Source organism: Pseudonaja textilis, chromosome 1 (genome assembly GCF_049901715.1).
Source record: "Pseudonaja textilis isolate UNSWEBS1 chromosome 1, rPseTex1.2, whole genome shotgun sequence".
In the NCBI taxonomy this organism is placed as follows: domain Eukaryota; kingdom Metazoa; phylum Chordata; class Lepidosauria; order Squamata; family Elapidae; genus Pseudonaja; species Pseudonaja textilis.
Genome location: NC_141990.1, coordinates 172255902 through 172277052, shown reverse-complemented (window position 1 = coordinate 172277052; position 21151 = coordinate 172255902). Strand labels below are relative to the sequence as shown.

The following is a 21151-nucleotide window of genomic DNA, read 5'->3' as shown; positions in this document are numbered from 1 at the left end:
AACAACAGGAGGTAGTGAGGGGAGGGGTTAAAGGGTAGTGGGGGGGAACTTGCCTCCCTTGCCCCATGTGCCTGGCCTAGCCACTGCGCTACTTCTTTCTGCTTCTTTCTTCTTCTGCTTTTGGCTGCATTCAAGGAAAGCAGCAAAAGTCTTTCTTTCTCTCCCCAAACTCCACCAGAAATGAGACTTTGGGGACCCTGCAAGGCATCCTGCTCCAAAGGGTGCACCAGCGCAACAATTCTCACAAAGACTCATTTCTGGAGGAGTTTGGGTGAGAGAAAGAAAGGCTTCTGCTGCTTCTGCTGCTTTCCTTGAATGAAGCAAAAGTCTCTCCCCCACCCCCCCAGAGACAGAGCTGGAGACGGTATCCTACAATCTCAAGTAAATAAATAAATGATCAATCGGTAGGAAAACAGGGTGGGGGATTTTCCTGCAGACTTTTTGGGGGATTTTCCCAGGGTCTCTGCTGCTTTCTGCAGAGACCCTGGGAAAACATCAGCAAGCCACTGTCAGTAAAAATTCATATTAGTGGTCCACAGGATTTGAAATTATGAGTTTGGTGGTCCCTGAGGTCCAAAATGTTGGTGACCCCTGATTTATACAATGCCAAAAATGAGACATCAAAGTATAAAATGCTTAATATTTCACACAATTTCTAGGCATTCTATGCAATGCCAAAAGACAAACCAGCAAAATATAAAATACTCCCGCTAAAATGCCATTCTATCCTTCCTTTTCCATCAAGTAGATTAATATTGGTCTTTTTCTCTTGTTTTCTTCAGTAAGAAAGTCCTGTACATCGATCAAAGTTCAAAGTTTATCACTGAACAATGTATCCTTTGCTCAGTACATTTTTTTTATTCCATTCAATTAGGTCCAAGTCTCCCTGAAAAAGTCCTTGCAATTTTCTTTGCAAGTTTTTTCCCCAAAAGTGGTTTTCCCTTGCTTGCTTCCTAAGTTTGCGAGAGAGTTAACTGGCCCAAGGTCCCCCAGAACAGTTTGAGCCTAGAATGGGACTAGAATTCCCAGTTTCTAGCATAATGCCTTAACCATTACCGCAACTTAACTTTCATGTTTAATATACTACCAGCATAAAAAGACTAAGCATCTGTGAGGAAATAGAAGAGGAGTAAGTGCTCAAGATTCTTCTTTTGAAAAACACAGTGAATGACATCTGAAAGGTTAGACTGCAATCTTGGGGAGCAAAAATCAAGAGTAATATTAAATTCAAAGCAGAATGCTATCCTACTAAAAAAATATCCTGCAGAATTTTTTCCCCCAAGAGATAACATATGCCAAAGAGAAAATACAGAAATTTTAAAACTGTGTTTCACAAAGTAAAATGCCCTCTTTCTCCAAAAACTTTTATTTTACACATCAATTAAGAAGCAACTCCAATTAGTTTGGAGTTTTTTCCACTGACATATTGGAGAGAAAAATAGTGTTATTCAATAAAAATATAGCTGTTGAAAAGATCTAGCATGTTTTATTAAAAAGAAATCTGGAAAAATTGTACTTTTCCTGTTTTATACTTTTAAAAAGAAAGCAATAAACTTTCACTAGCAATTATAAAAAACTATTCCAATATGTTATTGAATTATTAAAGCACTCAAATCATGCTAATTAAGAAAAATTAAGAAGTCTGATTTTATATAAAATGTAACTTACAAAAAACACCATTAACTACTATGATAGTAAAATAATTATCATCTTATCACAAAAACTTTTTCCACTTTGTGCTTTACACTGTGTCTGATTTTCTCCAACTCCCTTGGGACATCCAGAAAATGTATGATTAACTTGTACTAGTCAGCCTCTGTTTTTTTCATTCTGTTATGCCTCATTCAAAAAATAAAGTAGGATTCAAGTATTTACAAATACTTGCTTTTTTTGTTTAAACCTGCTGCTTCATTTATGTTTGGACATGTTGACTCTGTACAACTTTTGCCTCCAGTAAGTTTTCTAGACTTGAATGAATGACTATGGATATTAACAAACTGAAACCAAATAAGTTACAGTTTCATGTTAAATCTAGAAAGAGATTTCCAGGATGTGTTCATTCATTTTATCCCATTTTGTTTCAGTCCAGAATATTAATTTAATATTTGCATGAATGCATTATTTAAAACTTATTTTATTGCAAAATATTCCTGTCTAAATATATTTTTCTTAAACTATATATTACTATACTTCATAATGAAAATTAAATTGTGGTCTTATCCATACCTCAAGTGATAATGCTCATATTTCTAAAAGTACAAAAGGAAAACTATATGTATAAAACCTGTATTTACTTTCCTTAAATGCTGTTTGGTGTGAAAGGTAATATTTGTAAACCTTCTGACACATATTCAATCCACAAGGAAGAGTTTGAGGAAATTCTAGTAGAGCATGTGAGGTAACTTGGGGAACCTTAAGAGAAAATGCAATTTTTCTATGCTACTTTCTCTGTCTTGAATTCATAGCATGTACCACTCCACTAAGTGAATAAAAGAACAACATTAGAGACAATCTTATGGCAGTTGTTTCATTTGAATTGGTTAGTAGTAAACTTTAATATGATAGGTTCTTCACTTAGTATCTCTAACTGGAGAAAAATCACATTATTGAAAATTTATCATAAAAGTTTCACAGAGTTTTATTGAAATATATCATAAAAACTCTCACAAAAGCTCTATGTGAACTCTGTGACAGAAGACAAAAAATATGGAACAATTTCAAAAATGACAAAATATTTCTTGTCTGGAAATATTTTATTTTTTCTGGATATAATGAAATAATGAAAATTATGAAAAATAACTAAGGATGTCTCCCTTCCATCTGGGTTATACTATAATTGTATCCATATTAATAAAAATTTGTAAAAATTGATATCCATATTAAGCAGAAACAGTTAAGTTTCAAGGATCCCAATTGTTTCTTTTCAACAATAAGCTTCTGGCTTTCTATTACAATTGTAATAACTATCATAACAAATTCTACTGGGTGTGTCAAAGTGACATATATAGAGAGCATTGGTGCTTGTGATTTGCAGCTTATTGGTTTTGTCAATATATGTGCAAAGCTTGTGGGAACAAATATACTAAGCTTTTTACTGTCTAAAATATGGAGCTAATACTTATTAAACATATTGAACATACTATGGTCAAACATTCATTAAATGTGAACCCACATAGGCACATATTTCTCTATAGTGAAGCAACAAATTGCAAAAGCTGGTAATTCAGTTGTAGCAAAAAGACAATCATTTTGTTTGAGAGTTATATTTGATTTTATGCATCTCCTATATTAAAATTATTATAAACTTCTGAGGCCTAATAAACCCTCTCTCAAAATACATAAACTAGCTTAGTCCAGACAAAAATAACTATACTGTAATCAATATTTGATACGGTGGGGAAAGATATGTTAACAGTATTTGAGAAGGCATCTAATTTTTTTAAGGTAGATATCAGATTAGGCAGTATGGAACGTACAACAGGATATTCCTAAAGTAAGAGAATGTTTGTATCTCCCTAACTCTTAAGAATAAGTAATACACACTGGAAAATATTAGACAATATTAAGCTAAATGTACAACTGTCGGCTCTGTCTTTAATTAGCAATTTATTCTGTTGCCTAGTTCCCTCCCCCTCCCCCAGGTTTTAACTATGTAATAGTTTCCTGCACAGTATATTCTAAAACTGTTTTATAAATTGTAATGCAAAAAGAGCATGCTGGGATTTCTATAATGCTCTGGTTCTCAAGGGCAAATTTGGGTAGCTTGGGAAACTGTAACATCATGAATTTAAATATTGTATTTGTACACTGTGTGCATTTGCATGATATACCTGGAAGCTCAGGCATTTACACAATGTATCAATTCATTTGAAAAAAAGAAACGGATGTATTTTTGGCTTAATTTTTAGATGATTTACTCTGGATCATACAGTCTGGATATGTCAAATAATTGTTGGAAGTCTTCTCTCTAAAAATCTATTTGCAAACTGATACATATTATACATGCTGATATGGCAAGATCTTTCAGCTGTTTTCCTCCTATCCCTTCTAATAGGCCAGCTTAAAATATTTTGCACCTATGTCCATACCTATCCAACATAAACCATATAGATTAAAAAAGATTAAGAGATTAAAAAAATGTAAGACAAACTCTTTAATCTTTAGAATATCACCTAAACTGTTCAAAGAAGTAAAAGACATTGGAATCATCACACTTTATCCTCACAATGCTCCTGGAAGGAAAGTTAAGTTGAACATTTATTATTTACCTTTTTTGTTAAATTCATATCCCGCCTTTTTTTCAAAATCTCTCCTTCCTATTTTCCTCCTATTTTTCCTCACAATAATAATCCTGTGACATAGATGGGATTGAGAGAGAATAATTGGTCCAGAGTCACTCAGTGGACTTCTGTGCTTGAGATTAGACTAGAACCTTTCTTTGACCTCTCTTTTGAATGGAAGAAAGAGGCAAACAGAACTAATCACATCATTCTTCATCACATACCTATTAAACAAAATGCAGATAAGAAGGAATGAGCACCATATAAACAAGACCGATGAAGAAACAATCCTGCACTCAGAAAGCAATCAAAAAAGAAAATATACCCCAATCAATGCTAGAAGGTAAGCTGCCACATATAAACAGCCAGCAAACTCTATTTCCCCATGGGCTGCTGATATTGCTGATCTTATCTAGCTTGATAAGGAATTTGTCTGAAAACCAATAGTTTCAATTATAATTTATCCTTTTTGTCATAGAAATATCCTTTGTGATTTGTAATTGCCTTCCTCCTTAGAAATAATATCTTTTTATTCCTTGAATCCAAGAAAGCAAATAATTCTTATGTTGTTTTTTTTAATTCAGGAAAACAAATATTGACTTTTTTATTTTTTTGTGATCAGCTGGTATATTCAGTAAGCATACTGATATTTAAGCAACTTAAACATTAAAAATTGTATTAACAGATTTGTTTAACTTTTCAGTTGTGTGATTATTATTATCTTCATTTTTGACTAACCAAGTGGTTCCATCTGAATATCTCCAAATTATTATTGGTATTTTTATTCCAGCTTATCTCTTACCAGTCTTACATTTTCTATATAAGTTCAACAGATATGGAGACAATATGCATCCTTTTCTCTTCCTCTATTCTACAAGCCACAGTGTTTTTCATATTCAGTTCTTTTAGAAATAGTCTTCTTTACCTTTTTGCCTGGCACAGGAAGTCTCTCTGTATATTCATCTTACAACTCCTTTGTTGCCCAAAGCTTTAATCTTCTGACTTTCTTTACTCATCATAGCTTGCCTGAAAGCCACTCAGGTCTTTTCCTCTTTGAAAATTTGGGAATATTTTTTTCCATGTCAATTTTCATAATGCCTCAGGTTATGTTTCATATAAGTATACTGAATCTGTTCCTTCTGACTATATGTCCTTGAAAGAGAAGTTCAGACTTCCTTGCAGATTTTGTCGGGCCACATCATCATTTCCAGATGTATTCATGAAAGTTGAAAAAATCTGTCCCAGTAACTAGTACAGCACTTTCTGACCTATGAGTCTCCTTATTTGGCACTTGTGTAAAAGCTTCAGCCTTGTCCAGACAGTTTGAGCAATAATAATAGCTTTTAAGCTTATATACTACCTCATAATGCTTTACAGCACTATCTGGACAGTTCACAATGTAAGCATTTGAATATAGTCCCCTACAATCTGGGCCCTCATTTTAGTGTCCTTGGAAAGATGGAAGGCTGAGTCAACTTTGAGCTCAGTCAGGATTGAACTCCAGGCTGTGGCCAGAGTTTGCCTACAATACTGCAGTTTAATCACTGCACCACCAGGATTGTTTCCTGGCAACAATACATAAATAGTGAAACATTTGGGTTTGATTTAGAATTCCTTTGCATACAAGAGTTGGCTTATTTCATACCCACAGAGTTCTCCTGCCTTTCAGTACACTAGAGATAAATTCTAGCTTTAGTTTTCCCTTTCTGACTTACCAGAATAGGTGAGTTTATTTCCACTCTTGCTGGTGTAACTATTAAAGTTACTAATGCTACTGGGTATCCTCCAACCCAATCATTTTGTAGGAATAATTCCATGGTCGGATTGAATTATATCTTAAAACAATCTGGTAACCAATATATATCTTGCAGGGGACATACAATTTGAGATTGACAGTTTGGACCAATTTGGATCAGTTTCAGTGTTTGGAAACTTTGCCAAACATAATACACTGCAGTACTCCAAACTAATAATAGCTAATACATGTGTCACTATGGCCAGATGGAACACTATGGCCTAAGGAACAATAGCAGAGGGACACCAATAAAGGTAGCACTATTAGCCACTGCCTACGGAAAAAGCAGCAAAATGAATCCCAAATTATTCAGTTTCTCAGAGGCAAAGAGCTAGTTCACCCGAAACAGGTAGAATTGTAATTCCAGAATCTGACTCCTGGAAATCCAGGATTTTGCCTGACTTCTCAATTTATTAGCCCTCATCCAGCCCAGTATTGCCTTCAGGCATAGATTCAGAAGATTATCAGTTATCCTTGTAATAAGTGAGATCAAACTACATGTCAAATGTATACTGGCAAGAAAAGTCCCAAATCCTAGATTATCTTTTCTCAGTAGTTTCATGTAGATATTAAATAATATTGAACAAATGAATAATATGAAGGAAGAAAATACACTGATGTAAATTACTGATAAAATAGTTGTCTCAAACTCAGCCCTGAAACCAGACATAAGTAAGTCTAGATAATCTGCTCTTTTGGAGGAGTCCTGAAAATTAATTCTGCATGACGAACTGAGCTAATTTTGGTTAGCACTAGGCATACCCTATTAAGCGAAGTGCAGTGCTAATAGATATACACACTGATATGCATTCTCACACAAATACAACCATTGCTTCATTATTCAAAATGTTCATGTCATTCTATTTTTTCTCTCTGTAATTATTTTACTTATTTTATTTATTTTTATTAACATTGTATTGCTGAGGGTTTTTGCACTATTATTATTCATCACGGAATAATTTTTAAAAGAACAAAGTAAAGTATAGTTATGGATCAGAAATGCAATCCATTGATGTAACAGGACATTTCTATTTATTTTAAAGTTTCTAAAATAAACTTACTGGCATAACAATTGGGGAATTTAGAACAATTATTCCAAAATCAAATATTTAAAATTTCTGAGAATGACATTATCACAGAGATTGTCCTACCACTTTGTTAAGAATATTGTATATGCAATTTTAGTGGTATTTGTTGCTCTTCTAATTGATTAACATAATTGAGAAAAGAATGCAAACATAGGGTTGCATAGGCCAAAATAGAAATCAATAAGACCTTTGTTTCAGAAGAGACTATCAAACAAAATGTTGTGATGAAAGACAGATAATAAGTATAATGAGGTTGTGAGATATACAAAGGATGTTGGTTTAGCACATATTTACTGACTCGGCATATCCACTCAAATACATATTGTGTATTGTGCAAATAGATTCTACCACATTACACAGAGAAGAACGTACGGCATTAGCTAACATCACTCAAGATTGTCAATACAGTTTTCCTGAGTCAAACAATATTGTATTGTACTTTGCAGGCAACCAATACAATTACATTATTTGAAGTATTTGCATTCTTTAGCAAAAGTCTACCATGCATTCAGTATGCTACAACAATTGTACAATTCACTTTCATCTTTAAATTTAGTTATGTTACATTATCTGAATGCTTTTGACATTCCTCACATCTTAAGGTTTTATACGAATGCCATTTTAAAAGGGAAATAGCTATGGTTTATGTTTAATGGTAATTTCAGGGATTTTTTTCTTCTCTTCTGTATGAATACACCCTAATTTTTTTTTAATTATTTATTTATTTGATTTGTCAATCGCTTACAAGATAACAGGCATAAGTATAAACATAGTTTTGGATACATAAGATGGATACCTATAAGAAAAATAAAAAGAAACAATAGGACAGGGACAGTAGGCACGATTGGTGCGCTTATGCACAACCCCTACAGACTTCTTAGGAAAGGGGTGAGGTTAATAGTAGACAGTCTAAGGTTAAAGTTTTTGGGGTTTGGGGAAGAAACCACAGAGTCAGGTAGAGTATTCCAAACATTGACCACTCTGTTGCTGAAGTCATATTTTCTGCAATCAAGTTTGGTGCAGTTAACCTTGAGTTTGTATCTATTGTGTGCTCTTGTATTGTTATGATTGAAACTGAAGTATTCATTTGCAGGTAGGACATTGCAATGGATGATTTTATATACTATGTTTAGATCATATCGAAGGTGGCATAATTCTAGGTTTTCTAGGTCTAGAGTTTCAAGTCTGGTGGCATAAGATATTCTGCAATGAGTAGAGGAGTGGAGAACTCTTCTTGTGAAATATTTCTGGACTTCCTTAATTGTGTTAATATCAGATACATGACATGGGTTCCAGACTGATGAGCTGTATTCAAGTATAGGTATAGCAAATGTTTTGTATGCTCTAGTTAGTAGTGTGATATTACCAGAGAAGAAGCTACATAGGATTAGATTAACAACTCTTAATGCCATTTTGGCTATGTAGTTACAGTGGGCTCTAGCACTTAGATCATTAAAGATGAGTACTCCAAGGTCCTTGACAGAGTTTGGATCCTCAACAAGGTCTTGACTATTCAGCTTGTATTTTATTTTCTGATTTTTTTTGCCAATATGTAAGACAGAGCATTTATTTGCTGAGATTTGAAGTTGCCATTTGATTGACCATTCTGATACATAGTTGAGGTCTTTTTGAAGGGTAGCAGTATTGTCTGTGGTGTTGAATAGCTTTACATCATCAGTGAAGAGAATGCAGTTGCTCTTAATATGATCACAGAGGTCATTTATGTAGAGTATGAAGAGAGTTGGTCCTAAAACACTGCCTTGGGGGACACCACTGTTGACAAGTACAGAATTTTCCATTAACTTCCAATATAAAATATTGGTGAGAATTTTTTCTGCAAAACTGGATGTCTCTATTTCCTCATTTAAAATAGTATTATATAAGGAAATAGAGACATTAATAGAAACACCAATTTTGCAAAAAAAATTCTCACTTTCACTGCTTTATTTGGCCAATTTATGCATAGAATTAATTTTCTTTTCTTAAAATAAAAAGATTAAAAAGCAAGTAAATAATGATAATGTATTTGAGAACAAGATTTTTCCTTCTTTGCATTATTAATCTTGCAAAAAATTAATATACAACAAAATTGTGGTAACTATTTTTATGATAGAAGGATTATTGTATTAATGCCAATGATGCCAAAGAGCATAGCAATAATTCAATGTGATTATTAGGGGGGGAAGGCTACAATGTTCAGCCACTTTTCAACATTTTTGTAAGGTTTGGGGAAGATTAAAAAGCTTAACAATGCTATTTTCTTTTCTTTTAAATAGAAAAATGACACTACCATAATTTGCCATTTGGCCACTGAATGTTAGGGATATAATTTGTAAATAGGGATCCACAAAATAGGATTGCATGACACTTACAGCTTTTTCTCCCCTTCCTAGGACATTCAAGCTGATAGTATAACAAAAATTGGAACCTAAGATTTCATGAGCTCTTCAAAATAGCCATTTCACTATAAAATGTATCTGGTTTAATCATACTGACACTCGATAGTCAAAGCCAAAGTCCCAACAAAATGAAACTTTCTGGTCAGTGGTAATTTTTTCCCTCAGCCTACATATTTATCTAACTTATAGAGCCACTCATACCACAAGCACGTGACTCTGGGCAGAGCATTCCCTTCTCTCTTCCTTAATAGCTTTTGGAACAGTACAGTACTGTCTATGGCGGTGTGAGGATGTATGTGCATGCACACATGTGTGTACAGGCAGTCCTTGCTGACTCACTATTTGTTCATTTGAAGTTGTGGCCATTGCAGTGTTCTCATGTCACATCATCGCAACTGGCATGCCAAGCCAAGAACATAAAGAATAATAGAGTTGGAAGGGACCTTGGAGGTATTCTAGTGCACTCCCCTGCTCAAGCAAAAAACCCTATACCATCTCAGAGAAATGGTTGTCCAATCTTTTCTTTAAAAACTCCAGTGATGGAGCACCCACAGCTTCTGAAGGTAAGCCATTCCAACTGTTAGTTAGTTGTTCTAACTGTCAGGAAATTTCTCTCTGGTTCTAAATTGGTTCTCTCCTTGGTTAGTTTCCATCCATTCTTTCTTGTCAGGAGCTTTAGAGAATAGGTTGATCCCCTCTTCTTTGTGGCAGTCTATCTGTAGTGTCTATCAACACTATTATTATGTCACCCCAGTTCTTCTTTTCATTAAAGTAGACATACCCAATTCCTGCAACCATTCTTTATATGCTTATGTGTCCAGTTCCCTAATCATCTGTTGCTTTTCTCTGAACTCTTTCTAGAGTCTCAACATCTGTTTTATATTGCAGCAACCAAAACTGGATTCAATATTCCAAGTGTGATCTTACCAAGGCATTGTAAAGGGTACTAACACTTCATATGATCTTGATTCTATCCTGCTGTCATTACATTGCATTGCAATCATTACAAATGCAGTCTCCTGCAGTCACATAATTGCTATCTGTGACCTTCCCAGGCAGAAGTTGCATGTCACAGTTACGTGACATTGTGCTTAATGATCCACAGTAAGTCACTTAACAACCACAGCCAGAACCGCCACCATAAGATAGGCATGGTCACATGAGTTTTCATCTTATAATCACATCACTTAGCAATGGAATTGACAATCCCACTTGTGGTTGGTTAGTGAAGACAGATTTTGATCCAACTTTTTGGATGGAACTTACCTAATGCTCCTTTCTCCATTCTTCCCCAAAACAGCCACATAAGTGAAGTGAATTAGGCTCAGAAAAGTCCAAGGTTACCCAACTTCCATTTTTAAGGGAGGCCTAAATTCAGAGTCTCTGTCAACTCTCAAGGCTCATGAATTAATTAGGGCATCCCTCGGAACCCTGACAGTCTCCTTGTTTATAGGTCAGCACTTTCACCACTACATCAAGCTATTTATATCAGGATTTTTAAAAATGTGTTCTGAGGAATCTAGGATTCATGAGAATGTGTTGGAGTTTTGTATAAGACAGAAGGTTTTTTAAAAAGGTTCACTTGAACACGGTCATTTTTCCGTCACTAGAGTTTTGCCTTTTAATCAGAGGGTCCAGCATTTTTTTTTAACTAACAAAGTTGCACAGTTTGAAAAAGTTTGAAAACCACTTATTTCTATGATAAAATCTAGAAGATAAAATACAATATACGTATTTCAACACTTTTATCTTTTTCATGCAAATTGGAATAAATTATCACATTTACTTTACAATATACAACATACAATAGAAAATATAAAACAATAAGGGGACTAATAAATATTTTGATCATCCTAATATATTCAGATTACATATTTTTTCACAATTAGATTTGATTATTAGTTTTGGCTAAGCTAATAAAATTTAATTAGATTTAATATCTCTCCATGTAATATACTAAATTAAATTTATCATTCACTGAGAATGCAATTAAAGAATAGAATTAGGATTTTGTTGCAAATGAGGCAAAGATAAGATTATTACTTATCACTTGAAATGTTGCAGGATACTTGAAATCAGGCATTTTATTTTTATTATTTTAAGTTATCATTACGCCACTAATTATTAATAGCCTTGTAGATCATCTCCAAATAAGATAATAGAAGGTGTAAGATCATGTTTGATACACATTATTCATGTTGCAGTGCAATTACAGTCTAGATATCATGGTTACATCTATATTTTAATTTAGTGTTGCAGATAGATAGATAGGTAGGTAGGTAGGTAGGTAGATAGATAGGAAAATCACAGAAACATCCACCTATATAGTCTTACATATGTGTTGCTTATTGAATTCATTTAAGAATGCTACTTACAAAATATTAGATTAGAAAAAGGATGGGAGACATATTTTATTTAACAATATATAGATATCTATTCAACCCTTTTTGATATATATGTACCACTTACAATATTTAAAGTCAGTACATATTGATTGATGCAAGAGTATATAATGGTTCTGTGATTTTTCTATCTATCTGATAGATGATACACAAGGCTATTAATAATATATATATATATATGTTTTCGTGGGTATTTATATGTATGGTATTTAGGTTTCTTCGGGTATTTTCCCATGTATTAATATTTGTGCTTTTATTACTGAAACGTCGCTATAATAAAAGCACAAATATTAAGATGTGGAAAAATACCCGAAGAAACCTAAATACTATACATACATACATACATACATACATACACACACACACACACACACACACACACACACACACACACACACAAAGTTGTTGGGGAATGTCCAAGATTCTACAAACTCATTCTAGATCCTTTTCTTCATATTTCAGATATTTATTCAAGACCCTGGAACTGGCTAACAAATACAAGAATATCATTTTACAAAAGCAACACAAGAAATCATGACAAAATGAAGAAATGTTGTGCATTTAAAGATTTCCAAGTGGACTAAATTATCCAAGTCAGCTGCTAAACAGACTCTAGTTCTAAACATGGCTTCAAGCTACAATAGGAGCCTACATACATTTAAGGCTGATAATTTTTCTCTAAACTTAAATTGTTATACAATTTTTAATAACATGTGAAATTAAACCTAGAATAAAGAAACAATTTCTCTGGTTTTAGAAATATTTCTGATGTTATTATATTTTTATTGTTTTTAGGATTCTTTCTCAACACATAGTTTGTTCCATTACTTAATTATTTCAGAATGTAGTTTGGAATATGATGCACCAAACAGAAGGTTAGACTAACAAGAAGGTAAATTCAATCTCAGCTATGAAAACTTACTGAATAATTTCAGACTAACCATCTCCTTCAGTTCTGTCTACATCATTAGATTAATAACTACATTTATTATTCAGAGAGAAAACTGAAGAAAAGAATATTATATTGGCTATCTTGAGCTTCCAGGTGACAGATGGAATAGAAATCAATTGAAATACATAAAATAGAGCAAAAAAAAAAAACATTTAAATTGGATAACCAAAGCACTGACCTGTACAGGCTCAGGAGTAAGTTGGACAACATGCTGCATACGTTCGCTGTGATGATGCCGAGATTCTTCTTCATAGATGAGATCCCTCTCATGTTGGGGAAGATTCAGAAATCGCCGAATGGTGCACAGATTTTCCCAAAGTGTTCGATTTTCAGGGCTTGGGTTTTCTTTCCAACGCAACAGCTCACACAACCAACCCTGCAAAGAAAGTAAGTAAGTCAATAAATATATCAGTATACATGCATTGTGAAACAGAACATAGTAGTTCAATAGCAACCTTGATAGCTTTTTCCAGATTGTTTACTACAATATGTGCAACTAATTTTAGTGTTCTGAGATGGGAGAAGGGGAAATACCCATAATTTTTTCAGTAATTATGAAAGAAAAGATATATGCTGACATAACAGAATTTGGAACCAAGATAGGAAGCTCCTGAACAATGAAATTGGGGGCAAAAACACAGTATACCTTACTGCTAATTACCAGGTATCCATTGCCATAGATCCTCCTTATTGTTAGGGCTCTTTTTATTTATTTTTTATTTTTTCTTCACAGTCAAAATAATGTTTTTTCCTTTAATATTACAGTATTTTTATGGGTTATCAACCTCTGCCCACCCATACTAAGTATTCATAAACCTGACACTTTGGCAGATGAAAGTTGTTCATGGAGACAAATTTTTCCTTCAGCTTCTAAGTTCTTCCAGATTCATCCTTCCAGGCTCACTTACAAAATCTCTTATTTTTAAGTTTCCTCCCCATTCTGAAATGTACAGTAAATTGGAAGGGTGTACCTATTATCAGACTTTGATTAATAGTTCTAATACATAATCATGTTATCCAGACCTGCTAAAACCTGGAATAAAAATAGCTTAAAGAAGTGTGACAACTTTGCAGGGCACAAGGGTGAGACACAGAATTCACCTAGCGTTTTAGCAATAGCATAAAACAAACAGACATGGAACCCATACAAGCTCTATCTTCAAATATTTTAAAATACGATGTTGACTCATTTTATCAATCATAGGATCTGATCTAGAAAATAGGCTAATAATGTAATAAAGAAATATAAAGGTTGTTTATTTGATCAAGGTATGTATGTGTGTGAGTGTGTGTGTGTGTGTGTGTGTGTGTGTATGTGTATGTGTATGTGTATATATATATATGGCATTCGGCTTTGTTTGGGTATTTTCCCACGTCATTGTAGTTGTGCTTTTAAAGTTGTAGCAACGTTTCGGCAGAATCTCATCTGCCATCATCAGGCTTCTGTATAGTGTTCATCTGTGAGTCAGACTTTCACAGATGAACACTATACAGAAGCCTGATGATGGCAGATGAGATTCTGTCGAAATGTTGCTACAACTTTAAAAGCACAACTACAATAACGTGGGAAAATACCTGAACAAAGCCGAATGCCATACATGTAATACCATGAAACTATATATATATATATATATATATATATACTGTATATATATATACTGTATATATATAGATAGATATATAATTTGTTGCATTTTAAGAGAATGTGATAAATTACTAAAATTGTTTATACTTATTGTGATGAAGAGAGAAGTCACTTCTTTATATATTTCTTTTTCTTACTATATTTTTTATTTCTTTTCTATTTTACTACTATTTTTCCTGTACTTTCTATTTCTTCCTTTTATTCTTTTAGTTCTTAAAGTTTGTATTAGTTTTTATATTTTTAATTGTAATGTTAACAACTGCATAATATCATGTCATGATTTGTGTAACTCTCCACTGCATCTTCTGCCTTTACTTCCTTCTCCCAAAAAAAGAAAGAAAAGCAAGATTTGATTATCTCCGCTGCATCAGCCAAGACAGCCATACCAGCTGTTCTCATTGTGCAGCCTCTTCCTCACGGCCTACATGTTAATAACCTGATCATTCCATTTTCTCCTTCAACTGCCGGCTGCAGCACAGTGAAGAGACAAAAAGCCAGGCCCATCTGCAGCAGCTGTAGGCACTGAACTGTGAAGCCACGGGGGATTTATAAACTAATCTGTAACACAACACTGCCTTGTTTTTACAAGTGAGAGGCCACAGTTGTGCAGACCTGATCTTTTCTTGCAATAAGCTAGGAGTGGTGGGAAATAAAAAGAAGATATCTAATCATTTACCTGGAATAAATATCTGCATTTACTATTCTGCATGGTACATGGCTAACCACAGAATCAGGTGATGGTTGACACCCACATTCTCTTCTCCTCACACAAAATCCCATGTCTCTTTAATAATAAAGCAACAAGCAAACAGACCTTTAAAACTCTCAGCTCTAAAGTGTGTTCTCAGGGGTCCTTCTATACAAAGGATTTTTTTTTAAATGTAAAATAGAACATGGAAGAGGGGAGTACTTCTTCCTGCATTCTCTTTACTTTTTACTTGAACACATTGAATACATACAAAGTATTTGAACAAGTATGGCTTCAACACATTCCCTTGGAAAACTGATTTGGTTTCCGTTTTTGCTTTTTCATATTTTTACAAAGGCTAAGAAAAATCCTACAACTGCTCCAAGTCTATATTCTGAGCGATCTTGAGATCTTCTGGCCTGAGGTTGCTGTTGCCCTTTCAGAATGTTTAGCTTGAAAAGAAAGATGAGACAGATTACATCTCTCCTGTTCCTCATGATCTTGGAATGTTTCATGCAACATTCAGCTGTATTTGATTGATAACTACTTCTATAATCTGCACTCATTAGCAGCACTTAGCTTGACACAACAGGTCTCATTATGGACGGTGCGCTCTCTGTCATTATACTTTAGGCAGCATCATGTTCAATTTGCCTGGAACCTTGCAAGGTCTTGACCATGAAACTACTAAGGAATGAACTAGACTGCCATGTGACCATGTGTGCAAGATATGAGCAAACCAAATTAATTTCTGGCACAGGAAGTTAGCAGGCAAAGGTCCCATCCTTAGGACACCAGAAAATGACTTGATTCCCCTGTGGAAATACGCTAATGGCATATTTAGCAAAGCTTAGTTCTGAAGGTGAAGCCCATTCTTGTTGTTTAGGGAAAGAGAAATCCAGTTTTCCTAGAAACTGTGTGCTTGACTGATCAGATTAAGGGATCTAGTCTTCTACAGCCTGGGCATAAATGTACACAAATCACAGCAGGACCCCAAAAAATCAGCGATACTTCATATCCTCAGACATATTGTACCATGTACTCCCAGCTGCTACAATAATTAGCTTATGAATGTATCAGCTGGTTCTGCAATTTTTATAAATGATAACTAACCTACAGAACAGAAAGATTTTCATAAGCCTAATATTAGCAAGAAATTGCTTAAACCCTCTTAACTCTAAATTGTTATTGTGCTAAATGCCCTCTTCATGCTTCCAATTTTAAACCATTGTAGCACTCCCTCCCTAAATATTTATTTGGCATCAACAATAGCAATTCATTTATATCAATTTCTTTCACAAAAAGCTATTATCTATCTTCTTTTTCACAAGCTATTAGGATATTTTTCTTCAACAAATCTATTTTCACTTAAGCTCTCAACTTATTTATTCAAGTAGTTTATCAACCACCCATTCAGGATCATATATTTATCAACCAAAAAGGTTTCAAGTGCCATGAGAGGCTATGATTGAAAACATTATATAATGGAACCACTAACCAAGCACACAATTCTGTATCAAGAAATTACTATCAAGAGGGAAGTTTAATGTGCACTGCAGTGTTTTTTTATTATTATTGAAATAATTTTACTGTGCTATCTGAGAAAGTTTTTCAGTATGTTGCAAAAAAAAGTGTAAATGTCAAATAAAACAGTGACAGATGATGACAGTATTCTCTATTGAATAGCACCGTTGCTTCGTGCATGTTCGATGAGAACTCATGAATTATTAATAAATAAACTCCTTTTTATGTTTAAAAAAACCTCAAGTAGTTGTGTGATTTATTCAGAGAGGTTATAGCAAAGGAAAACTGAAAATTCTAAAACTAACTTCTGTGTTTAAAATGCTGATACTAAATTTCACATAGATAAAAGTATTGAGATAAGACTGGTAGTAAGGACTACCTGGCTAATATCCATCCCCACCCAGCTCATATTTTTAATTGGGAATAAAAGTAGATTTAAAACAAGCTAGAAAGTGAAAAAGGTGGCTGAAAGAATTTTAAAAAGTTCTTTAAAACCTAGTGCTAGTTCACTGTACCAGAATTTTTCAATAGTAAATACAGGGAAGGAGTTATCCCCATGATGGTGAACCTATGGCACACATGCCAGAGGTGGCATGCAGAGCCCTCTCTGTGGGCACGCAAGTCATCGCCTCAGCTCAGCTCTGCTATGCATGTGTGCGTGCACTCCCGCCAGCCAGCTGGTCTTTGGGTCTCTGCCATGCATGCATGGGGCGGGGTGCATGTGGGAGGGGGGCTCATGCACAGGGATAGGCTGCATGCATGGGCAATGGATGCACATGTGTGGGGGGCGGGGAGCATGCACAGAGGATGAGCATGTATTGCATTTTGGGGATGCGCACATGCATGCGCTTTGGGCACTTGGTGCTGAAAAGATTAGCCATCACTGGGTTATCCCATCCCTTTGCTAATATAAATTAAACTACTCCTGTCCAGGTTCAAACCCAGATTTTTAATTTTAAAACGGTGCAGGAAATTAACGATCAGAAATCTCTCTTTTATAATGAAAGTAAGAGAGAATGCAGTGCAAGCATTCTCTTCCACATATCCCTGGACACTATCTCTTCAACAACCCACCAGTATGTTTAAGATAAAATTGGAATCCTTTCTAAAATATAATACCAAGATTGAAGATGTTTTGGGACACTTGTTTTTTGTTGCTCCTCACTTTAACCATTTCCCAGTGTTGGGAAAGCCTACTATGTGATTAAAAACAGCCAGAAGCCCAACTGTATGTAGAAATTAGTCTCACCGAGCTTAGTAGAATTCCCTCATACACAATTGTGTCTACAATGGCATGTTGGTTCAAATCAGCAGCAATACAAAAGATACTGCCATGGATGGGAAAAGTAGAATGTATCTTCTAAATCAAAAATTTAAAACTGAAATTTAAAAATCATTTTTAAAATGTTCAAGTCTGCTTTCTGATTAATTTTGGTCTCTTTTTAATATATATTATTGTTAATAAGTTACATGCTCAAGCTCTATTTTAAATCAGTATTGCTTCATATCCTGGTTGTGATCTGGCCAGTAGTTGCAACAAGAAACTGATTAAGATAGGATGGACAATTCATGGGAAGAAAATGCTGTCCATACAATTAGAAAATATGTTATGTTGGGTGTAGTAGTCCTAATATCTACCAAATTCAATCAGTTTTAATCTAATGTACTGTATATACTGCCTTAGAGTACTGAGTTAATAATGCTGATACCAGATTATCTGTTAAAATAAAATTAAACAAATGGAAAAATCTGTTTCTGTAACTTATGGAAACATTTCAATTTAAGAAGTACCAAAAATACAGAAATAAAAGTCATGTTGCCTGTACAGTTACGAGATTGCAAAAAAGTCAGCTTGTAATTTTTTTGTACACAATTTTGTCAATATCCACACAGAATCTCACTATTTCTTATATTTAAAAACTTAGGCAATTAAGCTTTCCTGTCATATTTTTACAAGAACTGTGACTCCTAATCAAATGTATCTAACAGTAAAATGTAGCATTCATTTGTTAATCTTCCAATTTTCCTACTTAATAAGCACAAGTACTCAAAACATGGTGGTTTGGGAACCCCCTAGAGGTAAAGGAAAGCAGATGAGAAAAGAAATGAACATTACTTATCATATTGTTAACTATAAATTTTGTAATATTCAGCAGTAGTCATGAAAAACTGAAGTCAAAATATTTAAGTTGTTACTGAAAGAGCTCATATGTTTAGAAGCTTCGTAATATGCCCCGTGTGAAGAGAATTTTATCACAAAAAATAATAGATATTTTTGTTAAACCCAAGCACTGAAATATAGCCTTATTCATTCTGGTGCAAATAAGGTCCATTTGAACACTCATTTTCCAAGTATTAGAAATTATACGGTACTCCATATATAATTTGTATGTTCACACAGATTTATAGAATCCAAAGAGAAGTCAAAGGATATGTATACACAGTCTTTATCTAATTTACAATTCCATTATAAATTTATGGAAGATTTCCTATTGTTCAGTAATTGTGACAACTTCATGGTGCAAAATAGACCTATGTTTTCTGCTTCTTTTGTTGGTTCTTCTTGTGTGAATCATTAGCTGTTTTTCCTTAATCTTTTTTGCCTGTGAACTATACCATGCCTTACTCAGGGAAAAACCAATATATTTGTTTGTACAACTTGAGAAACAAAATATATTGCAGAGATAGGGAACATATTTTTAGAACCAATACATATTTTTAATTTCTGAGAACGAACTGTGACCTCATACATAAAAGTGCTGTTAAGAGCAACTCTCTGACATTAAGGTGTGGCTAGTCATAAATACTCATTTGCCAAATAGGATATTGATTAGATTGTTCTCTGTCACTCTTTCCAGTTCCTTAGCATGTTTCCATCACTGCAGTTTAACTTGGTCTCTTTTTTTAAAAAGGGAGGAATGCACACAACTTCACGTACTGCACTGGCCAACTAACATTTTTATATTCTAAGAATGCACTACTCTATCCAAGAGAACAGGTGGCATACAAAAGGTTGGAAGTAAATAAATAGTGTTGAGATGTTAAATGATGTTACAAGTTGGTAACTTATTTTAAGGATCTTTGTTTCTGTAAACATTAAGCAGGGGATAAAGTTTTTATGTTTGAAAAAACCTCAAGAAGTTATATGATATATTCAGGGAGGTTATAGCAAAGGGAAACTGAAAATTCTAAAACTGACTTCTGTGTTTAAAATGCTGACACTAAATTTTGCATAGATGAAAGTATTGAGATAAGACTGATACTAAGGACTACCTGGCTAATATCCATCCTTTTTCTCCCAGCTCCTATTATCTGTATTGGGAATAATGGTAGATTTAAAACAAACTAGAAAATAAAAAAGGTGGCTGAAAGAAAAAAAAATTCTTTAAAACCTAGTGCTAGTTCACTGTACCATCATTTTTCAATAGTAAATAAAGGGAAGGGGTTACCCCATTCCTTTGCTAATGCAAGTCAAACTACTCCTGTCCAGGTTCAATCCCAGGTTTTTAAATTCAAAATGGTGCAGGAAATTGGCAATCATAAATCTCTCTTTTATAATGAAAATAAGAGAGAATGCAGTGCAGGCATTCTCTTTCACATATCCCTGGAAACTATCTCTTCAAGAATCCACCAGTATGTTTAAGATACAATTGGAATGCTTTCTAAAAATATAATGCCAAGAGTGAAGGTGTTATGGGGCACTTGTTTTAGCCTGGTACATCACTAAAAATTCAAAAGTTGTCTGTCTCATATGCAGATATTGTTCCATAAAGCTTTTGATAGACACAAAGCTTTTGCCACATAAAACAATTTTTGATTAAAAGGAGTAATAGCAGAACAGATATCTGCAATATCTGTTATATACCAATACTAGCAGAATCACAAACTACAACTTCCTTGAGAATACCAATATATTTATACATTCATAATGTAAATTACCATTTTTTGAGAATAACAAATTAATGCAAAACAGAAGAAATTTAAACTTGGGATTGGAAGCACATAGAGACTGGAAGTCTCCAGGTTTTACTTTTGTAATTTCCAAGATACTAAGAAGCTGAAAGTGGTTTGTTTTAAACAGAAAGTAATAATAACCCATAATGATGTACTGCTGGTCACTTGTCACCATTGTATGGAAATATTTATCTTGAGTATTTAAATTTTAATTTGATGTTTATAATTTTTGAAGGATCTGAATGTTTCTGCATTGACAGGAACATTCCAGCAAATATGTGAGAAGGCAAATTAGGAGATTTTAGTGAGAATGATTCAAAATAACTCTACTCAAAATATATGTTAAAGGATATTTCCTCACCCACATCTTCAGTGCAGAAAAATGTCAGCATCTGTGAGAAAAATTATAATGTGTGATAGATGT

General features: G+C 34.0%; 1 protein-coding gene across 2 annotated transcripts in view; it reads right to left on the bottom strand.

The window, feature by feature from the left end:
• The window catches only part of SATB2 (SATB homeobox 2), a 156482-nt gene that overhangs the window by 35516 nt on the left and 99815 nt on the right, over positions 1 to 21151 (bottom strand). For both annotated transcript variants that reach the window (XM_026696843.2, XM_026696844.2), the window contains one exon: positions 13095 to 13292. In XM_026696843.2, coding sequence (XP_026552628.1) covers positions 13095 to 13292 — 198 coding nt within the window. The remainder of the gene's footprint in view (positions 1 to 13094; positions 13293 to 21151) is intronic.